The 26,408-nt window shown below is 42.7% G+C and overlaps 1 protein-coding gene across 3 annotated transcripts in view; it reads left to right on the top strand.

The window, feature by feature from the left end:
- The window catches only part of BEGAIN (brain enriched guanylate kinase associated), a 267,639-nt gene that overhangs the window by 66,771 nt on the left and 174,460 nt on the right, over positions 1–26,408 (top strand). For 2 of the 3 annotated variants that reach the window (XM_019552520.1, XM_019552521.1), the window contains exon 2: positions 14,917–14,945. In XM_019552520.1, the coding sequence (XP_019408065.1) occupies positions 14,932–14,945 (14 nt within the window). In that variant the 5' untranslated portion in view covers positions 14,917–14,931. Of the gene's footprint in view, positions 1–14,715; positions 14,946–26,408 lie in introns of those variants that run through there. The other variant, XM_019552523.1, reaches the window with a different exon arrangement.

Raw genomic sequence — 26,408 nt, 5'->3', positions numbered from 1 at the left:
AGTCCATCCATCCCTACACAGTCCCCTCCACCCACACAGCACACACACACCCCACACACCACGTCCCTATCTACCAGGGACAACACCTGGGTTGATCCACTGCTGCAGCCTTGCCCTGCTTCTGTTTGGTGCAGGGGGGATGTGGACCATGTGGGGGTGTGTGGGCTTTATGAGGGTGACTGTGCACTGTGCAGGGGGGTGGGCCATATAGGTGGGCTGTAGGCCATGTGGGGAGGTGGGGGGGGACTCACCCTTCCCAAGTAGTCCTCCCCACCCCACACAGTTCCCCCACACCCAGAAATTCCCCCACAATCTACCCACAAATCCCTCAACCCACACAACCCACACACACAAAATCCCACACCACCCCAACCCCTGCATAAGCCCCACATTGCCTCCACAAACCTTACCCCCACAAACCCTACACCCAACCCTACACCCACCCACACCCCCCCAAGCCCTATCACAAACCCCATCCCACACACCCATTGCCCTCCCCCCAAAACTCCACATCCATCCACACATCTCACACCCTGTATGCCCAGCTGCCAGATGGAACAGGACCTGCTGGTGGGAGCCACAGCTGCAGGGGCAACTGCCACACTGAAGCCCTGCCCTGTTCCCACACCAACCCCAGCCTTGGGGGGCTCCTGGTCCCAGGAACTACTTGGGGGGTGCGATGGGTTGGGGGGAAGGGTGGAGGTGGCAGCAGGGATATGAGAGGGAAAAAGAGATGGGGGTTGGGGTGGGGGAGTGCTTCAGGTAGGAGAGACCACCAGAACCAGGCTTAGAGCCCCCATGCCCCTGTAGAGCAGCCTGTGCAGGGGGAGGCCAGCCTGGAAAGGAAGGAGCTTGCCTCACTCAGTCCCTGAATCCCAGTTGAGGGCTTCCCAGGAACAGCATGGGGATCGCTGGGGCCTGGGCACAGGCACAGGGAGCAGAGCAGCAAGGGTTGACACTGCTCAGAGCCACAAAGCAACAGGTGGGACAGCTGCAGCTGGACTCATGTCCTGGTGCTGGGACAGAGCTGCTACCAGGAGGGAGATAGTGGGGGCAGGCAGAGGCTATGGGTCATGAGTGAGGAGCACTGGTGGGGCTGTGGGTTGTGAGTGAGGGGCAAGGGTATAGACAGAAGCAGAGTACCAGCTTATCAGTGCTGCTTAGCACCCCACACCCTGGTGAGCAAAGGGGGCAGGGCAGCTCTGATTTTTCTATGTTAAAAAAACTGAAATCAAATGCCAAAGTGTATAGATATTTAGAATTTGTTTTATTATGATGATACTGGCACTGGTAGGCTTCCAAATTGCTTTACAGTTGTAAATATATCAATAAAGCATCACTGAACTGATCTCTGTATATATAGTGGTGTGTCATTTTTATTGCAGAAGAATATAGATTTGGGGTATTTTAATGAGAGAATTTGTGGGGGGGAGTTATAAGAGGATTTGCAATTTTTAAAGAAGGAACCCCAGTATCCCTGCTGGTGAGGCAAGTAGTGAGATGCAGGTAAAGGAGCCTGCCCAGTATCAGCACCAGGGACCCAGCTGGAGGACAGATGAGGTGGCTGACCTCCTGGCCATTTGGGGCCAGGACACGCTTCAACAGTTTGAAGTGGGCCACTGCATGGAGCACATCTTCCATGTGATAGGTGCCAAGAAGATAGCAGAGCAGGGACACCAGAAGACATGACAGCAGTGCCACCCAAAGGCCAACTGTGCAGCCACAGCTGCTGGCAGTTAGCACAGAGGTGCAGGCAGCTCTGCTGCAATGCCAGTACCATAGCCTAGATGGCCATGTGGTCCTCATCTGGGTCTGGCAGGTGTGCAGCCATGAGACCACAGGTCCAAGGGAATAGATGCTGTCACAGATGGCAGCAGGTCACAGACAGGCAGCAGCCCCGACTGCCAGACTGTTGCTGTGGGTAGACAGTGCAGGGGGCACTCTAGGTTAGGGCTGCTTCAGCATTTCAGCTGGCACAAGGGGGAGTGTCCCCCGATACCAATTGACTGGGCCTCAGAAGTAGCCCTGACCTGCTTACCAGGGCTAAAGATTCAGGAGGTGCTGGGCAGGGTCAGTTTGCTCCAAGTGGCAATCTGCTGCACATGAAAATGCATGTCTGGACACGTGTGCTGAAGCACAAATCTCTGTCACAAAATTGTGCTGCTGCTATTTAAGCTGCTGCAAATGTATGTGCCTGCATGTGTGAACATGCTCCTGCATTCTTTCATCCCCATTCTCACCTCCAGGTATCCAAAAGAATTGAAAAAGATTCAAAGTGTCAAAACTAGATGTTACACAGAAATCTTTTGGAGCTTCCGGTAATATTATCCAACTTAACAAACAACCAGTCTGTTTCCTTTTATGCACATATCAATATACTTTCTATCATCAACAGGGGTTCACATGTACAAGACAGAAGGAAAATTGACTCTGGATAGTAAAACAAGAGCTAGCATCAATGCTAGTGCTTCTAGTAACTTGATAGTCTCTTTTCTACCCCTTGATTCAATATGACTGATGCGTTATGCAGGATGGTAATTGGAACCCTTTCCTTTGATTAAGGAAAGGTAGCACTTCTCCCCTCTCACTCATTGTAGAACAAGGGAGATTTTTTTTAAAGTTTTCTGTACAGCTTCTTGACAAGAATGCCATTTCTTTGATGAAGAGAGAGAGACTGGTTTGAAAGAAGAAGATAAAAGATCGGCTTAATGGCCTGATTCTTTTATTGCTTAAATAAGATTCCCTTCTTAAAACAATTATGCAGCACCTATTGTTTCAGAGATAAACACAGCATCATTGCTTTGCTTTTCAAGCACAATAAATGTCAGCTGGAAGTGGAATACAAGGAAGGGGAAATCAATAGATAGATACTGTTGCCTCTTTGCTTCTTATAAGCATACCCTGAGGTCTTGCAGGTTGGCTTCCTTCTGTAGAAGACAGCAGTGCAGCTTGTTCTTTTTGCTCTATCTCTATCCAAGGACTGGACAAACAGCATCTTAGCCAAACCACCAGTGTCCACTTCCCAGGTAGCAACTGTGTCTTGAGAACTGACTCTGGCTACAGAGATTACAAAACAGAACAAATTCCTTACCACAGCTCTCTCCAAAAACAAAAACATGTTCATATAATAAGATTAAGCATAAAAGTAGCTCACAGCGACTCCTAGACTGCCTAGGGAACTTATGGTCTAGCCACCAATGGAGGTGTTAAAGAAAAGGATGGACAGCGCCTGAACTTGGGGATGATCTCGATGTAGCTATTCCTATACCAGGGGTATTTCCCATGCTTCTAGGCTTTGCTAGTTGCCCCCTTTCACCCTTTCTGCTACATGTGCCAGGATGTTTTTAAGCCTCCCTCAGAGGCATTGCAAGTTGGCTACAGCCAAGGCTGGGGACTAATTTTATTCCATGATCAGATTGGTATGGACTGGGGGGGGGGGAGCTGCCTTCCTCTGCAATGGGAGGCATGGCCTTCAACCCATGGTCCCTTGAGCATATACTGACAATATTTCATAGAATCAGGACATTGGCTGCTGTATTTCCCCTGCTTTACGTGTGGCAGTTTAGGGTGTTAGGTCTATGATGTGTAAGGTTTAACAGTAGTCTTATGCAGAGTTTAGGTTATGGTTGTATGAAATGATTTGGACAGGGATGATCCTTCCCAAGGGGCTGGATGAAATGTCCTCTGGAGGTCCCTGCCAGCCCTACTTTTGTATGATTCTGTGATTCTATGATTCTATCACAATGCTAGAGTCATGACGGACACAAATAACAGAATGCAGGGCTCATAACAGCAAAGAGTCTAAGAAGCCAAGGTGTGGGATATTTGTTATTAATTAATTGTTCCATGATACCTCCACTCCAATACAGGGGCAGATCCAAGGGGCATGAAAGTGCTAACACACCTCCTTCCACAGCTAGGGGCTGTTGCCACTGTCCTTAGCTGATCTATCAGTGGGAGCCTCAACACTGCTCCTGCCCCACTCCAGCTACAGGCTGAAACTGTGCAGGGTGCCAGGCTCAGTAGGGGACAGTGGCAGCAGTACACAGGTTCCTCTTTTAATGCCTGCTTCTTGACCTCCCCTGCAGGTGGCTTCTGCTGGGGACTGGGCTGGGACTGGGTACTGGAAGAAAGAACCTATGTGCCACAGCCACTGTCCGTGGCTGATGCAGGCATGGGGGCAACACCAGAGCCTCTCTTGACCCATTCCTGCCCTACCTGCAGGGAATAGCTATGTGGGCAGCCAGTGCCTGCTCCTAAACATCAGCAAGTGAGAAGCAAGAGTTGGAAGGAGGAACCTGTACGGTTGCCACCTCTGTCCTCATCTGAGCCCAGAACCTGTGTAACTGCTCTCCACAGCCTCTCACTAGACCGAGCAGTAGCAGCTTTAGCCCCTTCCCTTCCTCCAGGTCAGCCAGGTATGGTGGCAGCAGTGTTGGCAGGGAGCAGGGAATAGACCCCTTCACTACTGAGTTTACTTCCTACCTGACTCTCCAGTGTCTTCTTCCAATCTGGGGGCTCTAGCCATGTCTCACACCTATGCTCCCAGAGTCTGAAAGGCAGTGTGTGTTGCACCATCCCTTAGGAAATCTTGGATCCCCCCATGGATAAGTATACATGTCCTCATAACTAGGCTTATATTAACTATTTTAGAACTCACATCATAATTCTCCACGCAAGCTGTGTTGCTCAAGGTTATTAGAAATTAACTCCTACATTGCGATACCAGAGTTACTTTCAATTCTCTCCATGTGCTACCTTCTGACAAATGCCAAATTTTTAAATGGCAACCACTGTGCCTAAATACAATCCTGTGAAGTCTGTAACTATACTTAACAATTTATATATAATATGTGCCCACACAAGCATATTGGTAGTGTATGGTAAGTACTGCCATGGGTTAGTTTGATATATACTTTACCTGGTTTTTTTATTCTTATTTTCTTCTGGCTCCTCAGGCTCTTCATTTACAATGTTTGAAGATACTCCGTACCTTGCAGGGTCAATCTGAAACCAAACTTATTGGAGGTGAACTACAAAAAGAGTGATTGGGATATGTAATGTTGTTCCACCTCTAAACCTTAGCTATTTGTTATTCTGGGGCATGGTATGACATTTGATAGGAAAAAAGCCAAGTTCCAACAATTCATCCTTCCAAGACACAAGCACTATTGTATTCCTGCATGGTAGCAGAAATAGAAACAGTAAAGCTATTTGTCTAGGTTTACATTTTTTACTGCAAGTTTTTCTGGGTAGGGCTATCTCTGCTTACATATTTATACAGCTCCTGACACAGCAGGGTGAAGATTTAAGCTAGGGCTTCTCAATTCTACAACAACAATAATAAATAGTTAAACCAAATTAGGTAAATATAGCCCAGTTGAAGTCTAAGCTAAAGAAGACTGCATACAACCAATTAACAGAAACTCATGTAAACTGAGGTAGTGTGCTAAGAAGTTGGAGGATCAGGGTTTTGCATATACAAAACATAGCTGAAGTGGTAGGAAATTGCTTAATATGCATAGTCCCTTGTTCGGCTTTCACTGGACTGTTTGTCAATGAAAACTAGAAAGAAGAACAAATTGTGGCTGACCTACACTGATTTCAGTGGGGCTATATCAACCCACACTTGCCCCATGCAATGGCGTAATTAAGGTGAAGTGACCCAGGCAGCTGCCTGGTGCACTGACTTAGAGGGGGAAAAGAGAAAAAAAAAAACGGGGGGGGGGTGGTCAGGAAAGCTTAACATTAATGAAGCTGCAGTAATTTGCACCTGTTGAGGACAAGACCCTGAGACTCTACAAATTTTTATCATGCAATTAAATCAATTAAAGTAGAAAAAAACTAAAAATGTTATTTTTCCTAAGTATACAAAGAAGAATTCCCCTAGTTACATATATATATGGCACAATTTCATTAGCAACATTTAGTTGGCTGGAACCTAATGAAAGAAAACAGTGTACTATTAAAATTGTACTATTTAAATTGCCATTGATTATATTTCAGCCTACTACTGAGGATATCTTGAGTGGTAGTGTGGAATGTGAATAAAGAACTCTGGAAATTGTTGACGGGTCTAATGAAAGATTGAATGATACCACACATGGGATACATCTAGCCTGCTAGAGTCAAACCTTGCAACCTTAGCATCCCATAGAAATGTAACTCAGTCAGGTTATGCGGGCTCCGCTTAATACATTTTAATTCTAACTCTGGGAATAACACCTGGGCAGCTAGGAAAAATGTGCCAGGAACAATCACCTTACCATAGATCTGGCATTTTATCACCTATTCTCACCACTACACTAATAAAAGCCACTGCCACTGTATAAATCTCATGGAATCAATGCCAATGACTGTTCTCTCTTACTTCATGGCCTCCATGGTGCTGGAGGCACTGTAGATTGCAGGTAATCTGATGAGAAACATGTCGAGCACACTTCTTCTATTAGCCTCCCTGGGAGAGACTAAAAGAACTTTTACATGGCTCCAGGGGAGAGGTAGCTGCTCTAGTTAAAGTACCACCACATCTCATCTATCGGTGTCCCTGCATTTAAAACTTACAGAAGGAGCACTTGAACTAGAGCTTGTTCAACCAGCTTTAGTTCCAGCACCCCTGCCACCATTTGTAAGACCAGGGATGCTGATTCACAGGACTCAGGAGGCTGCTGGATCACAGTAATTGCCACTCCACAGCAGACTTGATTAAGTGAGTCTGCTCTGGCATGCTGGAATTCCAGCAAGTTGGAGCAGCCTCTGCACTTGTATATAAGTGCCCTAAGCAACTTAAAATCATAGAGAAGTAGGGCTGGAAGGGACTTTCATAGGTGACCTAGTCCACCCCCCTGCCTAAGGCAGAATCATTCCTATCCAAACCATCCCATACATATATCAGTGATCCCTTGAAGTTGAGGATGATTGTCTTCTATGATTGCTTTATCTGCGGGTCTGAAGAAGGCTGATGAGGCTGATCTGGGATTGACAGACTTTGTTGCAATTCAGGCAATTCAGGCATGTTTCCCTATAAGAGGGTGGTTCTGGATTCTTGATTTGGTCTGCAACACACTGTTTCAGCTGTTCCTGCTTTTCCGTCTCCTGCTGTTGACATAAGGTTTCAAAGTACTGAGATCCTTGCACCACACTTCAGGAGGGATGTGGATAACATGGAGAGGGTCCAGAAGAGGGCCACCCACATGATCAGGGGTCAGCACGGCAGGCCCTACAAGGAGAGGCTATGGGACCTGAACCTGTTCAGCCTCCACAAGAGAAGGCTGAGGGAGGATCTAGTGGCTGTTTACAAACTAGTCAGAGGGGACCAGCAGGCATTGGGGGAGTCCTTGCTCCCCCGAGCACTCCCAGGAGTGACAAGAGGGTCACAAGTTGGCAAAAGGTAGTTTCAGGCTAGATATCAGGAGGCACGACTTCACGGTCAGGGTGGCTAGGATCTGGAACCAACTTCCAAGAGAAGTGCTGCTGGCTCCTACCCTGGGGGTCTCTAAGAGGAGGTTAGATGAACACCTTGCCAGGGTCGTTTGATCCCAGTACTCTTTCCTGCCATGTCAAGGGGTCGGACTTGATGATCTGCTCAGGTCCCTTCCAACCCTACCTACTATGAAACTATGAAACCATTTGGGGTGGTCCTGGGTGATCATTTATCATGAGTTGATGTCAACATTGGATTTCTTCAGTTTGGCCTTGAGGACATCCTTGAAGCATTTTCTGTGCCCTCCTCTTTAGTGTACAGCTTGACTGAGCTGGAAGAATAAAACTTTCTTCGGGAGTCTGGAGTTGGACATTCAGATGACAAGGCTAGCCCAGTGAAGTTGTTGTTGGATGATCATCACATCAGTGCTCATGGTGTTTTTTTGCAAGAGGATGCTAATGTTGGTGCAGCTGTCTGCCCAGTGGAGTTGAAGAGTCTTCCACAGGCAACACTGATGGTACCTCTCTTGCAGCTTGAGGTGTCTCCTGCACATTATCCCTGTCTAAGCTCCATACAGTAAGATGACGTTCATGACTGCTTAATAAACCATGAGCTTGATTTTGGATCTAATATTGCAATCTTCAAATAGCCATTTCTTCTCGAGTATCCAAAGGCTGAACTTGCACTTTTAAGGCAATGTTGGATTTCTTCGTTGATGTCAGACTTCGGGGAGAGACAGCATCTAAGGTATGGGAAATACTCAATGTTCTCCAGAGTCTTACCATAAAATTTTATTACCAGAGCTGGGGACTGCTCATTAAGAGCTTGTTAACTGAGGACTTTAGTCTTCTGAATGTTAAGCATCAGTCCCATTTTCTTGTTTACCTCCGAAAAGATGTCAACAATTGCCTGAAGATCTGCTTCTCAGTGAGCACACACTACAGCATCATCAACATATTGGAGCTTGATGATTGAGGTTAGGCTGGTCTTGGTTTTGGCTCGGACTCAACTGAGATTACATAGTTTACCATCCATTCAGTAGTTTAGCTTCACTTTGACTGGAAGCTTGTGGTGGTCATATCTGGCATCATAGTAGGGAATATTGAGAAGAGTAGAGTGATAATGCAGTCTTACTTAATTTATATACAAGCTTGCTTAAATCCTATACAGGTTAGCTTCTTCAGTACTGGGTCATCCTTCCTCCCCTTGCTGGCTCCAAAGAAACTGAAGATCCATTATTCATGCTTTAGACATTCCCACCGTAAGACCAAATATCCTGATCACAACATCAAGCTGAAACCATTCTGTGACTAAGAGATGTCTCCTATCAGTCTCTTTCAAGGGTTAGATTAAATAGATGCGCATTGTCCTTTATACAAAGGGTAAATATAATACCTAGAGATAAAACTGCTAAAGGTCAGAGTTATCAGTCACAAAAGCAACTTGAACATAAATAACTGAAACATACTTAACAATGGCACTTGAAACATAGTTGTGTTTTTTTAAGTAAGCTAATTGATATAATTTTGTTCTAAATTTTGAATGAAAACATTTTTAGTGTTCCATCTCCCTTCTTCCTTCCATCTGTTTCTTTTTTTCTTTTTTGTTATAAAAAACACAATGAAGTTAGGAAGGGGAGAGAAATAGAGGTCTGAAATGAAAAAAAGAAACAAGTCTACACTGTTTGCTAGAAAAACAAAGTATTTTATTGGATATCCTGATTTCATCAAAAAAATTTTCATTTAAAAAAAAAAAAGGCTTCAACAAAAAAAGGCCAACCAGCTCTAAGTGGTGCACTATGGGACAACCAATATGGGTTAAATTAAGTTAAAGAGGAATGGCCACTCAAAGCCAGGACCAAAACTAAAAACTACCTGATTTTAAATGTGATAGGGTGCTATAAGGTTTTTTTGAAAAGGCAAGGAATGCAAATATCATGTTGTTTGTATGTACTAGGGCCAGATCACTTCAATACTATTTATTGCTATTGGATGTGCTACATAGTACTGTATCATATGGCTTTTTTCACTTTAAAAGTACTGTGGAGCCATGGTTCCCATGGGAACTCATCTCACATGAACCACTTCACTGCTTCCCCCTAATAGGCTTCTCAAGATGACATCTCAGCTTTCAGAGTCAAGCCAATTTGCTGTTTTAAATCTAACTTTTTATTAAAATGAAAAGGACACAAACACCAACCATTTGGAATAAGCAGACATAAAGACAGCAAATTGACCTACTCCACAGTCTTTGAAGCACTGATCTAAAATATATGTTTTAAAATGGCAAATTCTGTCATTTCTGTCTATCAGCTACAATGTGTCTCACATTTGCTCCCACCAAATATTTTGAAACCTCACTGACAAGCTTGGATTTCTGCTGCACCTGCCATTTTGAAAGTGCTTCAAGCAAAGTCAACTACTGCACACAACACTATTTAAAAATTGAAAACCTTGCCCATTACCTTCATTAAATAAACAACAGGATTCTAAAGTAGAAGGAAATACACTTTTTATGAAAAGGCAAATTGGTAGATGTATAAGCTACTGGCAATGAAACGTTGCTTTTATCATGTTTATATCTGCTGCCTCTGCCATAAGAGACCATTTAAAATTCTTTCAAGTAGGACCCATATAAGTCTCTAATCACACTGCCCTTTACAAAAAATCAAGATGCCGTTGTTTCAGCTTACCAAGAAGTGTTTTATAAGTCATTTCTAGCACTCAAGTACCACCTTATACCTCAGCCTTTTTTCCTCTGGGGCCTCATGAAGTATAAAATAAATACATGGTACTTTTAAAAATAAATAAAACAGAAATCTATTGGCTATTTTAGAATAGGAGCAAGAAAACATTCCAGGGAGGAGAATCCGTATGGGCAGAGTCTTCCTAGCTGCCCCCTCTAGGTTCACAGAGGAGGATCTAACATCAGTACTTCTACTGACTATAGCTGTGGCAGCAAGAACTAGTCAGAAACTACATTTTTTTCCCTTACTGAAAATGTCAATGTCAAATAAAACTGAAATTTTTCAATCAACCTCCCCCATTTTATTTTGGGGGGTGGGCACAAAGCGGAGCAGGAGACAGCTGCCAAACAAAAGACCAGAGATATTTTTCATGGACTGCAGGTGCATTTTTGGTGAATTCAATTCCTCAGGGAAAAATTCTGCAGTCCTTCAGATAGGCTAGTCTCAAGCCATTTGAGGCCTTACAGTTTCAGATCACCATCTTAAAACCTATTCAGGATCTTCAAGATAAACAGTTCAGGTTCTGAAAAAAAAAACTGTATTGTCTTCTTCATCAGATGCCTAGTGGACGGTATCTAGTAAACCAGTTCTAGCTTGCCAACAAATTGAAGTTATGAACATGTGTACAAAATATTGCAATCCCCTAATCTAAATTACATTTCATTTTCATACTGGTAATTGTAACAGAAATAATGTGATAGCTTCCAAAGGCCACCAAACAGCATTCTCCCTGTGGTTCTTACCTCATATTGTACACACACAATGCTTCAGGAGTTCACAATCTAATTTGTAATTAGCCTAATGAATACTTGGTACTTCTTCTGTTGCCTTCAAACTGAGGGTATCAGAACATATCACAGACAGTCTCAGATTATGTGCTAATGGCACTTCTGTAAAGTGCAGTTACTTGGTCTAATTATCCCCGTTTTACAGACAGAGAACCTGAGATCCTCTATGTAAATAACTACAGATGGGTGATCTTTTTTTAATAATGTATTTCCAAAAAAATGTGGTTTCAATCAGATGGAAACTATGTGAAGTTAGATCAAAGTCACTGAGAACTTTTGGCCAGAAAAAAAAAATTGGGGTACATTCATGGTTCTTCTGCCACAAGTCTTAGGGTAGAGACAGAAATTACACATAAGCCAATATAAATAATTAGAACCCGGTTCATAGATTTCATAGACATTAGGGCTGGAAGGGACCTCAGAAGATCATCGAGTCCAGCCCCCCGCCCAAAGGGCAGGAAGTCACCTGCGGTCATAGAATCCCAGCAAGATAAGCATCCAATTTGCTCTTGAAGGTGTTCGATGTAGGTGCTTAAACCACCTCCGATGGCAGGCCGGATCTGTAAAATCTGTAACACAACAGAAGTTCAATGCACATAAACTGCTTTCAAAATGGTCAAAGCCAGTTTAAGATAAACCTGGATGGACTTAACTGATTTATGTTAAATCAGCTTATTGAACTTCTGTGCCAGATCCCCTCCAGATTCAAGTTAACTCAGTCCTCCAACATCACAGGATGCTTTGCACCTCCACAACCACCCTCCCCCGCATCACAGGGCAGGTGGGCTAGCCTTGGACCATGCTGTCTGCTCCAGTGGAGCACAGAGGTGTGTTCTAGCATCCCGCCGGCTTCTGGCTTGAGCCACTTCAGGCATGTGGCCGTGTTTCCGGAATCAAAAGTGAATGTCTGTTCACTTGCTTATTGATTCAATCTATGCAGTTCAGACTAACCTGTGAAGACTGAACTGATTCAGCCTTGGGCTTTTTGACTATCTATACTTAGCTTTACTCAACAGCTCAGAGGTCAGAGCATTCATCCAGATTGTGAGAGACCTGGGTTCAGCTCCCCTTTTGCTTAAAGGGCTTTGATCCCACCTTCTCCTGTCTCCCAAGAGAATCCCACAATGCTATAGGCATTCAGACATGGAGGTGCTCATAATAAAATACTGGACTAGCAATACAGCAAAAGAAGGGCTATCTATCTGGGTGCTTAGGACACTTATCTGTGTGGTAAGATACCTAGATTCCGTTGTTGTTTCTAAGTGGAACGTTATCTACAGGAGGGATCAAGAGCATCCCATTGAGGAATACCTAACATTATAGTACTACATGGTGACTAAGCCTTTTGCCTGGGAGGCAGAAGATATAGATTTAAATTCCCTCGATTAAAAGGGAGACTTAAACCCAGTTCTCTTGTATCCTGCACAAGTGCTCTAACAGCTATGCTATTACATAACAAGGGAAATAAAAATGGCACTTATACCACCTGCCCAGAAAAAACCTTAAGATTCACAAAGAGTGAGGTGCACAATGGGCTTGAGCATTTTTTGTTTGTTTTGGGGTTTATTATTTGTTTTTGCTTCAAAGAGCAGCTGAAAGAAAAACCACAAGTTGAATCAAAGAACTTCTTTAATTTTTTGATTTAGCAGCCAAACAAAAAAATAAAAGTTATTTGCACAGCCCTCTGAATGACTCACCCACTTCCAAACATTAGATCGATAGCACAGGCAGAAAAAAGAGGTTAGTTAGAAGTCCTGCATTTTAACTATACAAAACTGCCCTCATCCCAATTCTGCAAATGCAGCAGAAAACAAAGCACTGGACAATTGTCTAGTTCAATCATTTTCCCCCCTGTGCCACTAGAAACCAGCAGCATAATAGAAACAATGAACTAAGTTCCACATGGTATTCACTCTTCCTGAGTGACCCCTGCAGCTCACACTCACAGCGACACTGAATAACTCAGGAGGGAGCTGTGTCCACCCTTCCTTAACTGGAGGGAGCAACATCATTAGGCAGGGTCTTTGAGGATAAATGCAGGGGAAGTCAAGTGATAAAAACAGTGATATCTCAGAGGATCTGCCCCCCTGCCATTCCAGACCTAATAAACCCCCATCAATTACAATTTTATACCACGGCTATGAAGTATCATTTATTCAAAAGGCAAAAGGTAGTATTATAAATGAAATATAAAGGTATGACTAAAGAAAACCAAACTTAGATCCCAAGGTAATTTCTTAAATCTCAGAAATCTAGGATTTGCCATTGACAACCCTGGGCTTTCAGAAAACGTGCTGTGACTGCATAGTATGCACTACACCTATTACTGTGGAGCTAAAAATGGCTTTTCCAACTGCTGGCATCTTGTGTACCAAGTTATATTCACAAGAATGAATCACTGGATTCTCTATGATTCCTTATGTGTGTCATTAGAAATCATCATGCATACATGGGTATGATGAATGACTTCATCTACGGTGCACATCTAAAGTAAATGAACAGAAGGAAAATAGGTGACATAATGAGTAACCAAGAATTTGCCATTTGGGATGTTTTATTGGGCAATGTGACATATAAATCCTGCTGCCTAATTGATGACATTTACATTTCTATAAAATTAATCTTTGAATTTTATCTATTTGTTATTTAATACCACTGCTAGTTATTAATCCATACTGTTTAAAACACTAATGATTAATAGGTAATGCTTTTAGTGTGAAATTTTGCCAGGCTGGAATTAATCTTAAAATCTAGGGACTGAATTTCTCTGAGGTTTCTTCTTCTACTTACAATAAACAAGATCCGAGGGGGGCAATGAGGTTCTGTTTTAGTAGTACAGTAACTGGAGGCAAAACAGACATTGAGCAGCTACATGGGAGAAGGTTGAATGAGAAAGTGGTCATGAGAAGGGTTAACAAGATTCAAAGCTACTAATATCATAAAAGGAAATAAAGGACATAAAGGAATTTATAGTGCAGATGTGGTAAGGAATTAATGTAATTATACTCTATTGGAGTATTCAGCATGAATCAAATGTTAAATTAGGGCTGTAGTTATAAGAAACAGGAATCAAGGAGTTAATGCAGTTCTTTGCTATAGCTATGATAAACAGACAGCAAAGGGTTAATGGTGTTCCATGCTACAGCCATGGTAAACAGGAATCAAGGATCGGATGGTGCGAAACAGGGTTCAAATTACACTTTGACTCTTGGAGGGGTCTGCAAAAAAAAATTGGGCTGCCCATCATGATGCCCTAATAAAATCAGAGACCCCCTCCAGGTTATGATTTTCAAATCTTACAGGGGTCTCTCGTCTCTTAGGGCAGTGTCAGTCCTCCCCTCCCCGCCCCCAGCTCCCCTGTAATTCAAACCCTGGTGCTAAACAATAGAGCTTGGTAAGCAGGAATGAAAGCGTTAATGAAAAGGAGACAATAACTGAGCTGCTAATTGTAAAGACAGCATATTACTTGCACAAACTAATTTGATTACCCAAAACTCCTGCTGAGGATGCTATGCTCATGTCCATTCTAGCTGTTAAAATCTGTGACACATTATGAGTTAAACTCAAATTACCATGAGATTCAGACACTTCAGTTTTACAGCCAGCAGAATGCTTCCATGGTGCTCATGATGCACAGGGTAGCACTGTATTTCAACTTTTTCTGTGAAATCCAATAGGCATACTAACCTGTTACTTGCTTTTTTCATTTTCTGCCTCAGCGCTACAACTGAGTCATTCTGTTGCCCATGGCTCCTCGGTATACAGTGTTCCTGCAGCGTGCTGCATTATTTCTGAGTTAATCTGTCAATGTTATTTTCTGCTAATGCAGATGTGGGGTTCGCTTACCGTCGCTTTGTAGACACTTGTCGAGAACCATTTGGAAAACCTAAACTATGCATAAATCTGCAGAGTGAATCTTTTCCTTCATTCACTTGTTCCTATTATTTGATTTCTTGTAGGCCTCTGCGGCAGAAATGGAGAAAATAAGGTAAGCCAGACAGTTTATTTACATCTCATTATAGGCAAGAAATATTCTAGTGTCTAATAAGTGATACAGTCTCAAAAATATTTTGCTTTATATGATCAGTGTAAAATTTCAGATTGCACAATAATGCAACAGAAGAGCAATGTTCTAGAGACAATAGAAAATGACTGTGGTAATGCTAGTAAATCTGTTTTGCAGACATGTTAATTCAGAAGGGAAATTCTACACACAAACGTGTTTTCATCACCAGATGCAGAGTATATTTGATTATATAAATGTTGTAGTCACTTGTCCATTTTCGGCAAGAGCATGCCAGTCTGTTTTAATGAGAAAGGTGGATCAATAATTCATGAAAAAGCTAAAGAACATATAGGCTTGACTTCAAAGCATATAATTACTGTGGTTTGTTTCAATGTGATGCTGTACTATTGGTGTTCGTTTTCTGTTTTATATTTCTGAACTTGCCAGATAAATCCTGTCTCTCCATGTTTAAAATGTTGTCAGACTGAACCTGTTTCTCAGCACATCTTCTTGCTTTAAGCAAACGGAGATAGCTTTTATAAACATAAGTTTCCCATCTCATGTCCAAATGTAAGTCTGCTTTGGGGGATATTGTGCATGTTGCAAAGGAAATTTTAAAAAAGCAAGAATTGTAGCCATTTTTTATTAAGACAGTCTGCTAAATACAATAGCGTGTATAAGGAAATGCTGAACTCTTGATTATCTGCAGAATATTTTACAAGGCTTTTATCTCCAGAAATAGCTAAAGGACTCTTGTTCCTTTTCACTGAACAAGTCCAGATTTCTCTGGAAAGACTCTATTGAGACATGAGAATTAACACATAAAGCACAACTTTTTCGATTCATTAACTTTTAAAGGAACTGCTAAATTTGTTAAGGAGATACAGGGAAGTTGCAGAACTCTGGGAACAGCTCTGAAAGGGTGGTCGTGCGCAGTTGTAAAAGAACAGAGATTTGAAACTAGCACTTGAAGAATTCTGGACAGGAAGCACATCACGCTGCTGGAGTTTTAGTTGGAAAAGAGTGGGAAGGATTAACTCTTACAGCAGACTTGGTTTAGATGCATGTTGTGAAAGTTCATAGTATCATATACTGACAAAGGCAGCTTTGGTGTTACAACTCTAGACTGCGTGCTGTCGCACAAGAGTCAAGGGCTATCCATGTTCAGCCTGGTAAGGAACTCTGCACAATGTACTGTGGTTACTGATGTGCGCAGTTTGTTAAAAATGGGATATATCATAAGTTTTGCCTGAGTCACCACTGAGTAAGCACCTCAGGATTTGGCCCAGTATTATATAAAACTTTTAGACTGTTTTGGAACAGGCTTATGCACCCATACCCAGATTTTGATATACAAATCGGTCAATGGTGCAAGGAGATGAGCATTTATGCGCTCATCTGTGTGCACAGTCAGGCACGTGGACAAACATGACTTCAGAGTATGTTTTGGCCTCTACTTTCAACAAACATGGTTCTTGCTCTAGGCAGCAACAGGCTATGGAGCCCAAGTGATGAATGAAGTTCAGAAAGACATTCAAAATGAGAGCAAAGGGAGAGGAGAACTCCACTTCTGTAATTCTAGGACCCTGATTCTGCAGCTGTCTTGTATTTATAGCTCCCAAACCAATGAATTTGGAAGGAGTACTGTGACTGAAACAGCCCCGTGTCACACACCTGTAGACTGATTCCACCCCATTGAAGGAATGAGTGTTTTGCCATTGACTTCCAGAAAAGGGTCAATCTGTGTCACCATCCTAATACTTAAGCATTTTGTTTATGTTTTTCTGTACATAAAAATTCTCCATAGCAGTGTTTGTTCACATCCCACTCTCACCTCAAAGAGGCTCAGGAGCAGAACAATAGGGCAGGACAGAAGGATTCTAGCAGAGCGAGGCAGGGAAGTTGGACTGCTGCAGCCTAAACACTGCCTGCCTCATGCAAGTGATAATTGTCTCTCACTCTCACATGAACTGGACTCACTGGTAGCAATTTAGAAAATGGAAACAGACTGTCACTCTACCAATATAAGAAATGCACAAGCCTGTGAGATCTAGACTGGAAAAGTAATGCATACATACAAAGGACTGTAAGGTCAGTGCCCTTGATTTCAGTGGGTCTGCAACATGGTACTCTTTGCATCTGTGAGGTCTATTTTACAGCTGGCAGATGGAAAAACGTATGATGGAAAGAGTCACTGCTACACTGCACCCTGTATGTTCTCTGCTTCGGCTCTTACCAGCTTCTGCCTTACTCTCTGAGTGGCAAGCAGGGAGAGGTGTCATACCTCAGCAGGAGGAAGAGATTTCTGGCCACATGGAAAGAGCACAAAGCATGCCAGAAACTAGAGTGAGGCAAGGCTAGTGAGGAGACCAAGGCATTCAGATATTGTGGATTTTGTTAGAAGTAGGGTAAAAGAATTACATCTAAGACTTGTAAAAGAAAGAGAAAGTAAGGTGTGCGGCAGAGAATGAAATGAGATCATCTGTTGGGCCATCAAGAGAGAGTTAGGAAATACATTTATTTGGGTTTCATCTGCCCAGTTGAAACTCTGAATGAGAATTCAGGGCTCTAATAAAAGTTAAATAGCTCCAGACTTGCATTCTGCTGTGCATTTCAAAGTGCAAATCCTGAACCTTATGAAGTATCAAGAAAAGCTGCATAGAATCACACTCATAGTAACTGATGCCAAAATGTCAGCCCCAGAAGCCCATAAAGCCACGTATCTGAAGATTTTTAAACTTGTTTTCTTTTAGAAGTCTTACTGTATGTGAGCAAGCCTCTGAAGATCCCACAAAGCAGAGTACAGCAGGTCCTAGAAGAGAAAGATAGCTCAAGGTCCTGTAGTGTTGACCCATGGATCCACCCTATTTTTTAATTAAAGCTGTATTCCAGTGGACCTCAACCTTACAGTGACAGTTTGGGTGCCTGTGGCCTGGCTGCATCACAGGCCACCACTCCCCTCTGGTAGTGGAGCAGGGAGGGAGAGAGGTGGGGGAAGAAAGTGGCTACCAATGTCAGAGGCAAGGCTGCAGAGGAAGAGAAAAAGAAAACAGAACAGGGAGGGCTGCAGAGGGGATCAGCAACATGGTGCAGGGCAGGGGAGGGCAGAGGACACTCCAAGCTGAGCCGCATTTTGGGGGCCAGATATGGTCTGTGGGCCATAAGTTGAGCACTACTGGTGTATTCTATTCAGCTCGCACAAAAGCTGAGCACTGTTGTTCTGTGCTGATACATAAAGCCCACCTTGCTGTGTGGTAGACAATGTTATGTTTCTCTGGTTTGGTGTGCTCAGAAACTGATGCTCACATCACCTCGCTCAGTAAATACCACTTGCCGAGCAAGGAGCCGTGGTGACCTGCTGTGTTCTATTCTGTCCTCGTCACCACGATTCCAGCCTTAGAGGTGGATGCGGTTAACAGGAAGAGGGGGTCAAAAAACTGCCAAAATGTAGTTAGATGTGTGGAGAACTTTCTTTGGAAGTGCAAACATGCTATTATGCTCTAAAATGTCAGCTAGAAAAATGATTGCTGAAATGAAATCTTCCCACTGTGAATAATTCTTAGCAGTACATAGGAGTATTTACAACATCTGGGAAGTACCAATAGATTAGGCAGGAAGTAAGGCTAACTACTAATCACAAATCTCTTGGGGATCTGCATTTACGTAGGTTGGCTGTGTACGCTTATACAGACACTTTAAACATTAATTACCACTGACTACAACCTTTTAAGCACAGTTTTTGGATTCAGTGCTCTACCATGTCTATAAACAAGGCTGAGCTTTTCAGCCCTATGGTATACAATTGAAAATAAGTTTTAAAATGTGTGTGGTCTGGTCGGTTAGGTTCTTACCATTGTAGTTTCTAAGAGTGACACACAAGGTAGACTTTCCATGTAGAAAACTAACTTTATCACATATTGTATGTTGGGGCAACACACAACATATGCCACAAACCCCACACACGGTAAATCATGTAAATCCAGGATAATGCTACCTCTTGAAAAATGCAACAGAAGAGCAAGTACCAGGAAAAATTACTACTTACAAGGTGTATCTACATGGCGCCGTACAGTGACATTGCTATGGCGCTGTGCTTTGGTACTTCCTTTGGCAAGTACTAAAGCATGATACAGTATGGGTAGTTACTGTGCCATGCACACAGCGCACAGATTTTCCTGCTATTTCACTGTAGCAGCATACTATAACCATGAAGCACACTGTTATGGCAACACATCTGGTGATCACATATAGACCCGTGTGATTGCTACATGGCTGTAGTGTGCTGTACAGTGATGCAGAACTTTGCTACATCAACATAGGGCAATGTGTAGATGCACTCATAGTGTGTCATGTGTCTGTTCCTCTAGTTGATTCATCACAGAGAAGCCTTTTGCTGAATGTGGCTCTTGGCCATACAACGATTTAGTGCTTTGATATTATCTACTGTGGGCAGTCAACTTAGGAGAGCTGGTCGTGTTTTTGCTCCTTACTAGGAATACATTTACCAAAGAGTAAAACGCAAGGTAAAATTGCACCATAGCAATTGCCATGTGTCCACACCCCAAGTGCTATGTTTTCAAGGGGGTCTATCCAATTCAGTACATGATCTGCATGACTCAAGATATACAGATGCATATTTTATGTGCATCCAAAATGCAGCTACTTAAAAGATTGTTCATGCACATTTAGAGATCAGATTTTATACACAGTAAAGCCACAGATTAGATTTCTTTTGGGTACTCTTGGCAAAACTATAACAGATTCACTGTGTGACATTCTATTCTTCACTGTACCCCTTTTAAAATAAAAAGGTAATAATAATCTCCTGCCTTGCACAGGATACAGTTATGACACTAAGTTTTTAAAGTCTTTTCAAATCTTTAAATGAAAGACCATCCAACAACAAATTATTTTATCTTTTTTTCAAGTTCAGGAGCCAGATTCCAATACCATAGACAGTCTCTTTTTCCAGACTCCACATACTGCTCTGCTGTAAATGGCAATCCAGAAACCTTAAGAATCAGTCATCCTAGATTCAAACAGTCCAGAAACACAAGAAATGTTGTGGTCCCATGTGCTAGGTTTAAATAGGTAACTACCCTCAGTAATGCCAGTTTTTCATCTCAGTTTCCCAGAAGTGGTAAAATTAGTTCATAAATATGTTTGTTTAATCATAGTTATAAAAAATAACTGTGTGGCTCTCTCCTGTTTTTAAGTTCTTTTTTGTACTTTAAAAGCAATAAAAATAGCACTTTCTATAACATCATTCGTTGGAGCTGCTTTCCGTAATTTACCACCATGACTGAGCAGTCTCACAAACATTCTGCAAAGGAACCAGAGATTATTGTTAATTAAAAGATGATGGAAATTAGATGAACCGTCTTGCCTACAGTCTTGGCTACACACATGGAGTCAGTGGCAGAGTCAGCAATAGAAACCAAGGATTCAGAGTGCTCATCATGTTGGGCTTTTTTATGGGGTTCTTTGGGTTAATCTGGAAAAGGTAATATATTTGCTTATTTATTAATGGGTTTTTAAAAGCTTTACGAGCCCCCACAGTCTGAGTGCCCTACTGCTGTCATTTAGTAAAATGTTCTTTGTTGTAGATTAGTGACATTTGGGATATATGAATGTCCTCTAGTTTTGGCAACCTTCCTACTGCTTGTTACAGATAAAGTTCTCTGCACATATAAGGAAGAAAATGGTCTTGCCCTGCATTTGTCCAAGGGTTTCCCCCCCTTTTTTCTAAGAATTTCCTGACAAGCAGCTCCAACAGTTGTAGCAATAGTGAGCTCTCTTTGGTGGCAATCTTTCCCATTCACAGCTGTGATTCCAGCATAGCTGAACAGGCCTATGCTAGTTTTCATTTAGCTGGTATGGGTAAGTGAAAATGCAGCCATGTGAACTTCAGCAAGTGCTAACAACCCTAGCACGTACCCAGCAGGCTAGCATAACCCACACTGAAATCCAAGCCACTACTACTTCACTACTATAATTTTCCATGCTAGCTAGATTTGGCATGGTGCAGGCATGTCTACTTATGCTGCAGTCACACCTTTAATTGCCATGTAGACATATTGTCATTTAAGCCTGTCAGTACAAGACTATACTACTCCATGTTCTCAGCCACCTCCTGTACCTAATCCTCAAAAAGACATCACAGGGAGAGAATTGGTTACTCTGGGAAAAGCTAGCAGAGATGAGGAACAGAAAGCTTTCTGTGGCTCCCCTGCCACTTGTGCAGTTTCTGAGCTGGTGTAGTGGCCTGTGGTCAGAGACATGAAACAATCCGAAGTGATAAGAACATAAAACTAGAAGAGACCTCTGTAATCAATCTAATGCCCTGCTCTTGCAGGTAACCACACCATATAATCTCATTCACAAACCTCTAGGTAAGAGTAAAGTAAGTAAAAGTGTCCAGCCAACAGGAAACCTGACAGTAAGAACAGGTTGGATGACACCAGATTCAGCAGGAAAGGGTGGCCAGAGGGGAGGACTGAACTAAAGCAAAGCACTGGACTTTCAGGGGTGATAGTAGAAGATGAACAGTGTGATAAAGCTGAGTCCTGGAATAAGATATTAGGAAAGGTATTGGGCCCAGCTAGGTATAGACTTGCATGCAATATATTGAAATAAAGAGGTGGGAAGAGACAAGTATACTTCCAAGCCATATTTTTCTAGAGTTAGTGAAAAAAAAAACTTGAGAGAACTGAGTGTCTCTCTTTGAAGTCTCTTCTACCAGTTCTATAGCTAATGAAAAAGCAGGGTCATATTTTCAGGAATGATTTTACTAGAAAATGTATCCATTTCCATCAATATGGGAAAATGCTGTCTGCTAATTATCATTATAGCATTTATATTGCAGAGAGTGCCTGACCCTAGGTTTGACCACATCACCTGTTAGTGCTTTGTTTGAAGGGGGATGAGCTTTGTTTGAAGGGGGATGAGAAACGTATACGTCTACCCAAACCGGGATAGACTGTCCAGAAGTTTTAGAATATTACAAATTTGAATCATCAGCAGAAGCAACTGCAGATACAAGCAGCCAGAAATTCATATGGTTTTAACCAAGTGAGAAAAAAGCTTCCAAACTAAGGCCTCAGTCAATTTAAAGGCAGTAACAGTTCAGTTTGCTAACAGAAGGTGGTTCGCTTTGTAGTAAAATCAGCTACCACTTGATTATTTGCCTCACACAAGTTGACATGCAGAGGGAACGGACTGTCTCAAATACTTGATTACCGACTTTTGCAAATTGCAAACTTAGCTGTTGCTGGCATGGCTGAGGCAATCTAATTTGCCAATCAATCTTTGATTTGTTCCCATGGAATTTAAAAATATATTAAAATAAAAGTGATGTACATCCAGGCTTGATTGTTTTTAAAAACACTGAAAGGTGTTTGGAATACATCAGACCACTGGTTTTCAGAGAGGGAGAGGGTGAGAAAAACCAAAAGGGATTTGAAACTGTTTAATATTATGATGGAGACCCTAGGGCCAAATAAGTATGAAGCACAGAGCACATCTGAGTATTCCAAATAAAGATAGAAACTGGCTTCCAAGCATGCAAGCAAAACAAATAATTTTTGTACCTTGTACAAACCATAAGAAGTCCTCTGATAAAGACAGCCCTTTTGATTCCCCTGCATATATGTGACCACAGTGCTGTTTATGTGAACTGCATAACACATAAGATGCTCGTGTTCTTCAATTACTCTGAAAAATGGAAACCCTTTCTTTCTGCAAGTCCCTTCATAGCATCTCATGAAGTAGACTGTTACCTATGAAAGCTCATGCCTGTTTGAACTAGTTAGTTTCTAAGGGTGCATCCAGATGAGCATGCACGTGTGTTTCCCCAGGGACCAATGTTGTGCCATTTGCATTTGTCCCTGGGAAATGTTCATACAGGCATGCTATGGTGCACAGCAAATTGCCCCAGGTGGGGCCACCTGGACTGGCCCCAGCAGCCTTTTCTGGGGTCCTGGGGGCCTCCCGGGGCTGCAGTAGTGGTAATCCAGGTGCACAGTGCCTAACCTGGAGCATGGCTCTGGCTGGCTGCAGTTTCAGTTGATGCACGCTGCAGCCATGTGCACCATGTCACTTTTTTTTGGAACATTTTTTTTTAGTTACTGGGATTTCCCAGTATTTAATTTTCACTCTTTGCTGCAAATTAGCAGCACAGAGAACCTTTTGATGTACACTGTCATTTGAGGCATTTTGTGGTGCCTCAACAGCCTTTGAAGCTCTACAAAGCATACATACACACTCATCTCAGTGCACCCTAGGGTGCCACCCTGCCCTACCTTCTGTCTGAAAATAAAGAGATCCAAAATTTTCCATCTTGTTTAGTAGTACTTATACAGCCACAATACACAAGTTTAGTCATGGGCATGCTTGAAGAAAGCTAAAAATGTCCTTCATTTTGGATCAACATATACTGAGGGCGCAGATACTTGATGGATTTTTCAATCATGTAACTTACAGCTGTTTTGTACACCCATATAAGTTACCTCAGGGTTTCGAGTGGATGGACAAGCGTTTATCATGGGCTAGATGCATGCACTTGACAGTATTATAATAGCTCATTAGTAAGGGGTAGCAGAGCAAGGAACAGCTTCTGTTCCTTATGCAAACCAATGCCCCAGGATGGAAGCAAAGAGATGATGCCTATTCTGGTGTAACTGACACTGGTATAATTTTACCTTTTATATTTTTTCCAAGATAATTCTACACCAGATAGGGTAAAATTACCCCACTATAAGGATTAGTGTTGCCTGTCTGCTCCTTGTTTACACAAGTATACGTGCTGATTCCATAGCTGTAAGTGCCTTTTGTCTAGGCCTCAACTCTCTCTCACACCACAAAATTCCCTATAGAAATATTTGCAAGGACTCATAGAAAAGTATCTTGGGAAAGAAAGCCTGGAGAAATCTAGGTTCTTATTGCACTTGCTGATAGTTCCATTGACAGATGTGTAGCTGAGCAAGAGTCAGTGTATGTCAGATTTGTGGAAAACGGATCTTGCACTCTCCGAAACAGATGACGTGGAACCTGGGATGGTTAATCGGATTAGATAGGCACAGTAGGAACAATTGCTTTAGGAGTATGGGGGCAGTAGAGTTTACATGAGAACTGACTGACCTGAATTTAAATGGTGTGGCAGTAATTAGAGGCTCCTCAAATGGTAGACAAGCCGGATTGGACAAGACACTCAAGTTATTTCCTCAACCACAATTTCAGCTTCCTGTAATAATTGCAGAAAGATTATTCCTACACTTAAAGGTTTGGATTTCTTTTGGAAGACATTTTCAAATAGTAAGGACTTTGCATAGGTATGTGTGAATGACTGAAGTATAAAATGTTTTGCAGTCACATTGAAGGATTCTCTTATGACCTGAAATGGAACTAATAACAAGACATTTTCATGGATAGAGGCACAGCAAGTACCGAGTACCAAGCAGCAGTACTAGCAGACTAGGTTTGCACAGGTTTCTATAATGAGTCTTGATTTCAAAGTAAATGAATATAGCCCATAATATTATTAGAGTAGGAAGATTTTTAATTTAATGCAAAATAAATTATACACTCTCGGTTTGGAGTCTCAGTCTCAGGTTGCTAGCAGCAATGGCATTTTAATTTTATATTTTGATTTATATTGATGTGTGGGCAATTAAACATGAAAGACCAAGAAAGAGCAAGATATGCTGAAAGCAGGAGAATAAAGAAAGAAAGAAAAAAGAAAACCCTGTCATAATACTCAAAAACAGAGCAACCAGAATGCAGGCCACAGCAGCAATGATATTTAAGCTAAGTTACCTGGGAGAATGAAAGCACAGCTCAGTCACATTTTTCTCTCTGAAAACCACATTCAAAGGCCCAGGCTCTATGCCTGTAAAGTGTGTGAACCCCTGATTCTCAGCCAGGGTGCTATGACCCCCTGGTGGGCCATGAGATACTTTTAAGGGTTTTGTGAGGTGCCACTCAGTATAAGCACAATGTACAAACACCAACACCAATTCACAAGATAAACCAAGAGATTTCAAACAGGAAACCATTCAGGCCAGAAAACACTCTGTTGTGGTCTTTTTGGGTTCTTTGCAATGGAAGAATTGCTCTATTATCTTTTAGTAGTCAAAAAACCAAGTGACAGCTAAGAGCTGGCATTTTCTGAGGAGCAGGGTTTGAATTACACTTTGACTCTGCAAAAAAAATTGGACTGCCCATCGCGATGCCCTAACAAAATTGGAGACACGCCCCTCCCCCCCGCCCTGGTTATGATTTTCAAATCTTACAGGGGGCTCTCATCTCTTATGGGGGGATCAGCTCCCCCGAGCTTCCCCGTAATTCAAACCCTGCTGAAGACTGCCCACGGTGGTGTAACTAGGGCCCCTGACAGACGTTAAAGTAAATGCACAATGGGATCTGATGTGGGATCCCAAAATTACACTTCCTGATATGCCACACATGCATGGCAGGAGGTGTGATTGTGGGATCATTTTTGGCGGAAACCGTGAAAAATGTCAGTTTCTGCAATTTTGTGCAGAAACACCAGGAAAAAAAACTTACTGAAAATAAAATGCTGGTACTCCAGTGGAAGCCAACATCCACTGCAGCTTGGCCTTGCACCCTGATGGGGTGGTGGAGAGGCACCAGCATGAAGGAAAGCAGCCAAGACGGCAGCCTCTCCCTCCACCCCTGATTGGCGAAGAGGGCTGCCTTTCATGCGGCCTCACCCATCTCCACCAATCAGCAGCAAGGGGTGGGGCTGCATGAAGGGCAGCCCACTCTGCCAGTCAGCCAGTCACATCTTAAGTGTAACATCTGTCAGGGACCTAGGGCAGAGAGACCAGGGCAACCACCACAGACAGCAATTTTGGGGAGGGACTGAAAAAAAATCCAGCTGCTACTGGCAGCTGCATGATTGCAATCTTGTTTGTGCCAGCAGCACCGGGAGTTGCCATTGCCCCTGTGCCCTGGGCACCCAGCTGCATCGCTATACTGCTGAGTGTCTGGAGTCTCGAAACAGGTGCCTTGAGTCGGGAAAGGCTGAGGGCCACTGGCCTTCAATGCTGCTTTACAGGGTTCCTCATATCAAATTGTGGGAGTGGGGTCTGTTTCTGCTCACTGATATGTGATCCCCTCCAGCAGCTTTCCTCCCCCATTCCAGTTTCGCCAGTAGATCTACAATCTTTCATCTACGGTCCTGGACAGGGAGCCCCCAAAAAGCCAAGCTCCACAGTGCATGGTATGGCATGGCATGGCATGGTATGGACTCTGCAGTTTCCAGTCTCTGCAGAGCAGTGCTGTTTTATTCTGGGGTACTTCTGTTCCATACCTCTGTGCACTGCATTCTCCCTGTGCACATTTGCTCTCAACACACAGACCTTGCAGATAAAAAGGTGGCCCTTCTGCTGCAGGTCTGGGACTTGGGAGACTATTCTGTGGATC

This window comes from Crocodylus porosus, unplaced genomic scaffold, assembly GCF_001723895.1.
Source record: "Crocodylus porosus isolate Cpor-Errol unplaced genomic scaffold, CroPor_comp1, whole genome shotgun sequence".
In the NCBI taxonomy this organism is placed as follows: domain Eukaryota; kingdom Metazoa; phylum Chordata; order Crocodylia; family Crocodylidae; genus Crocodylus; species Crocodylus porosus.
The sequence above is the reverse complement of the archived record's forward strand: the minus strand, read 5'-3'. Positions and strand labels throughout refer to the sequence as shown.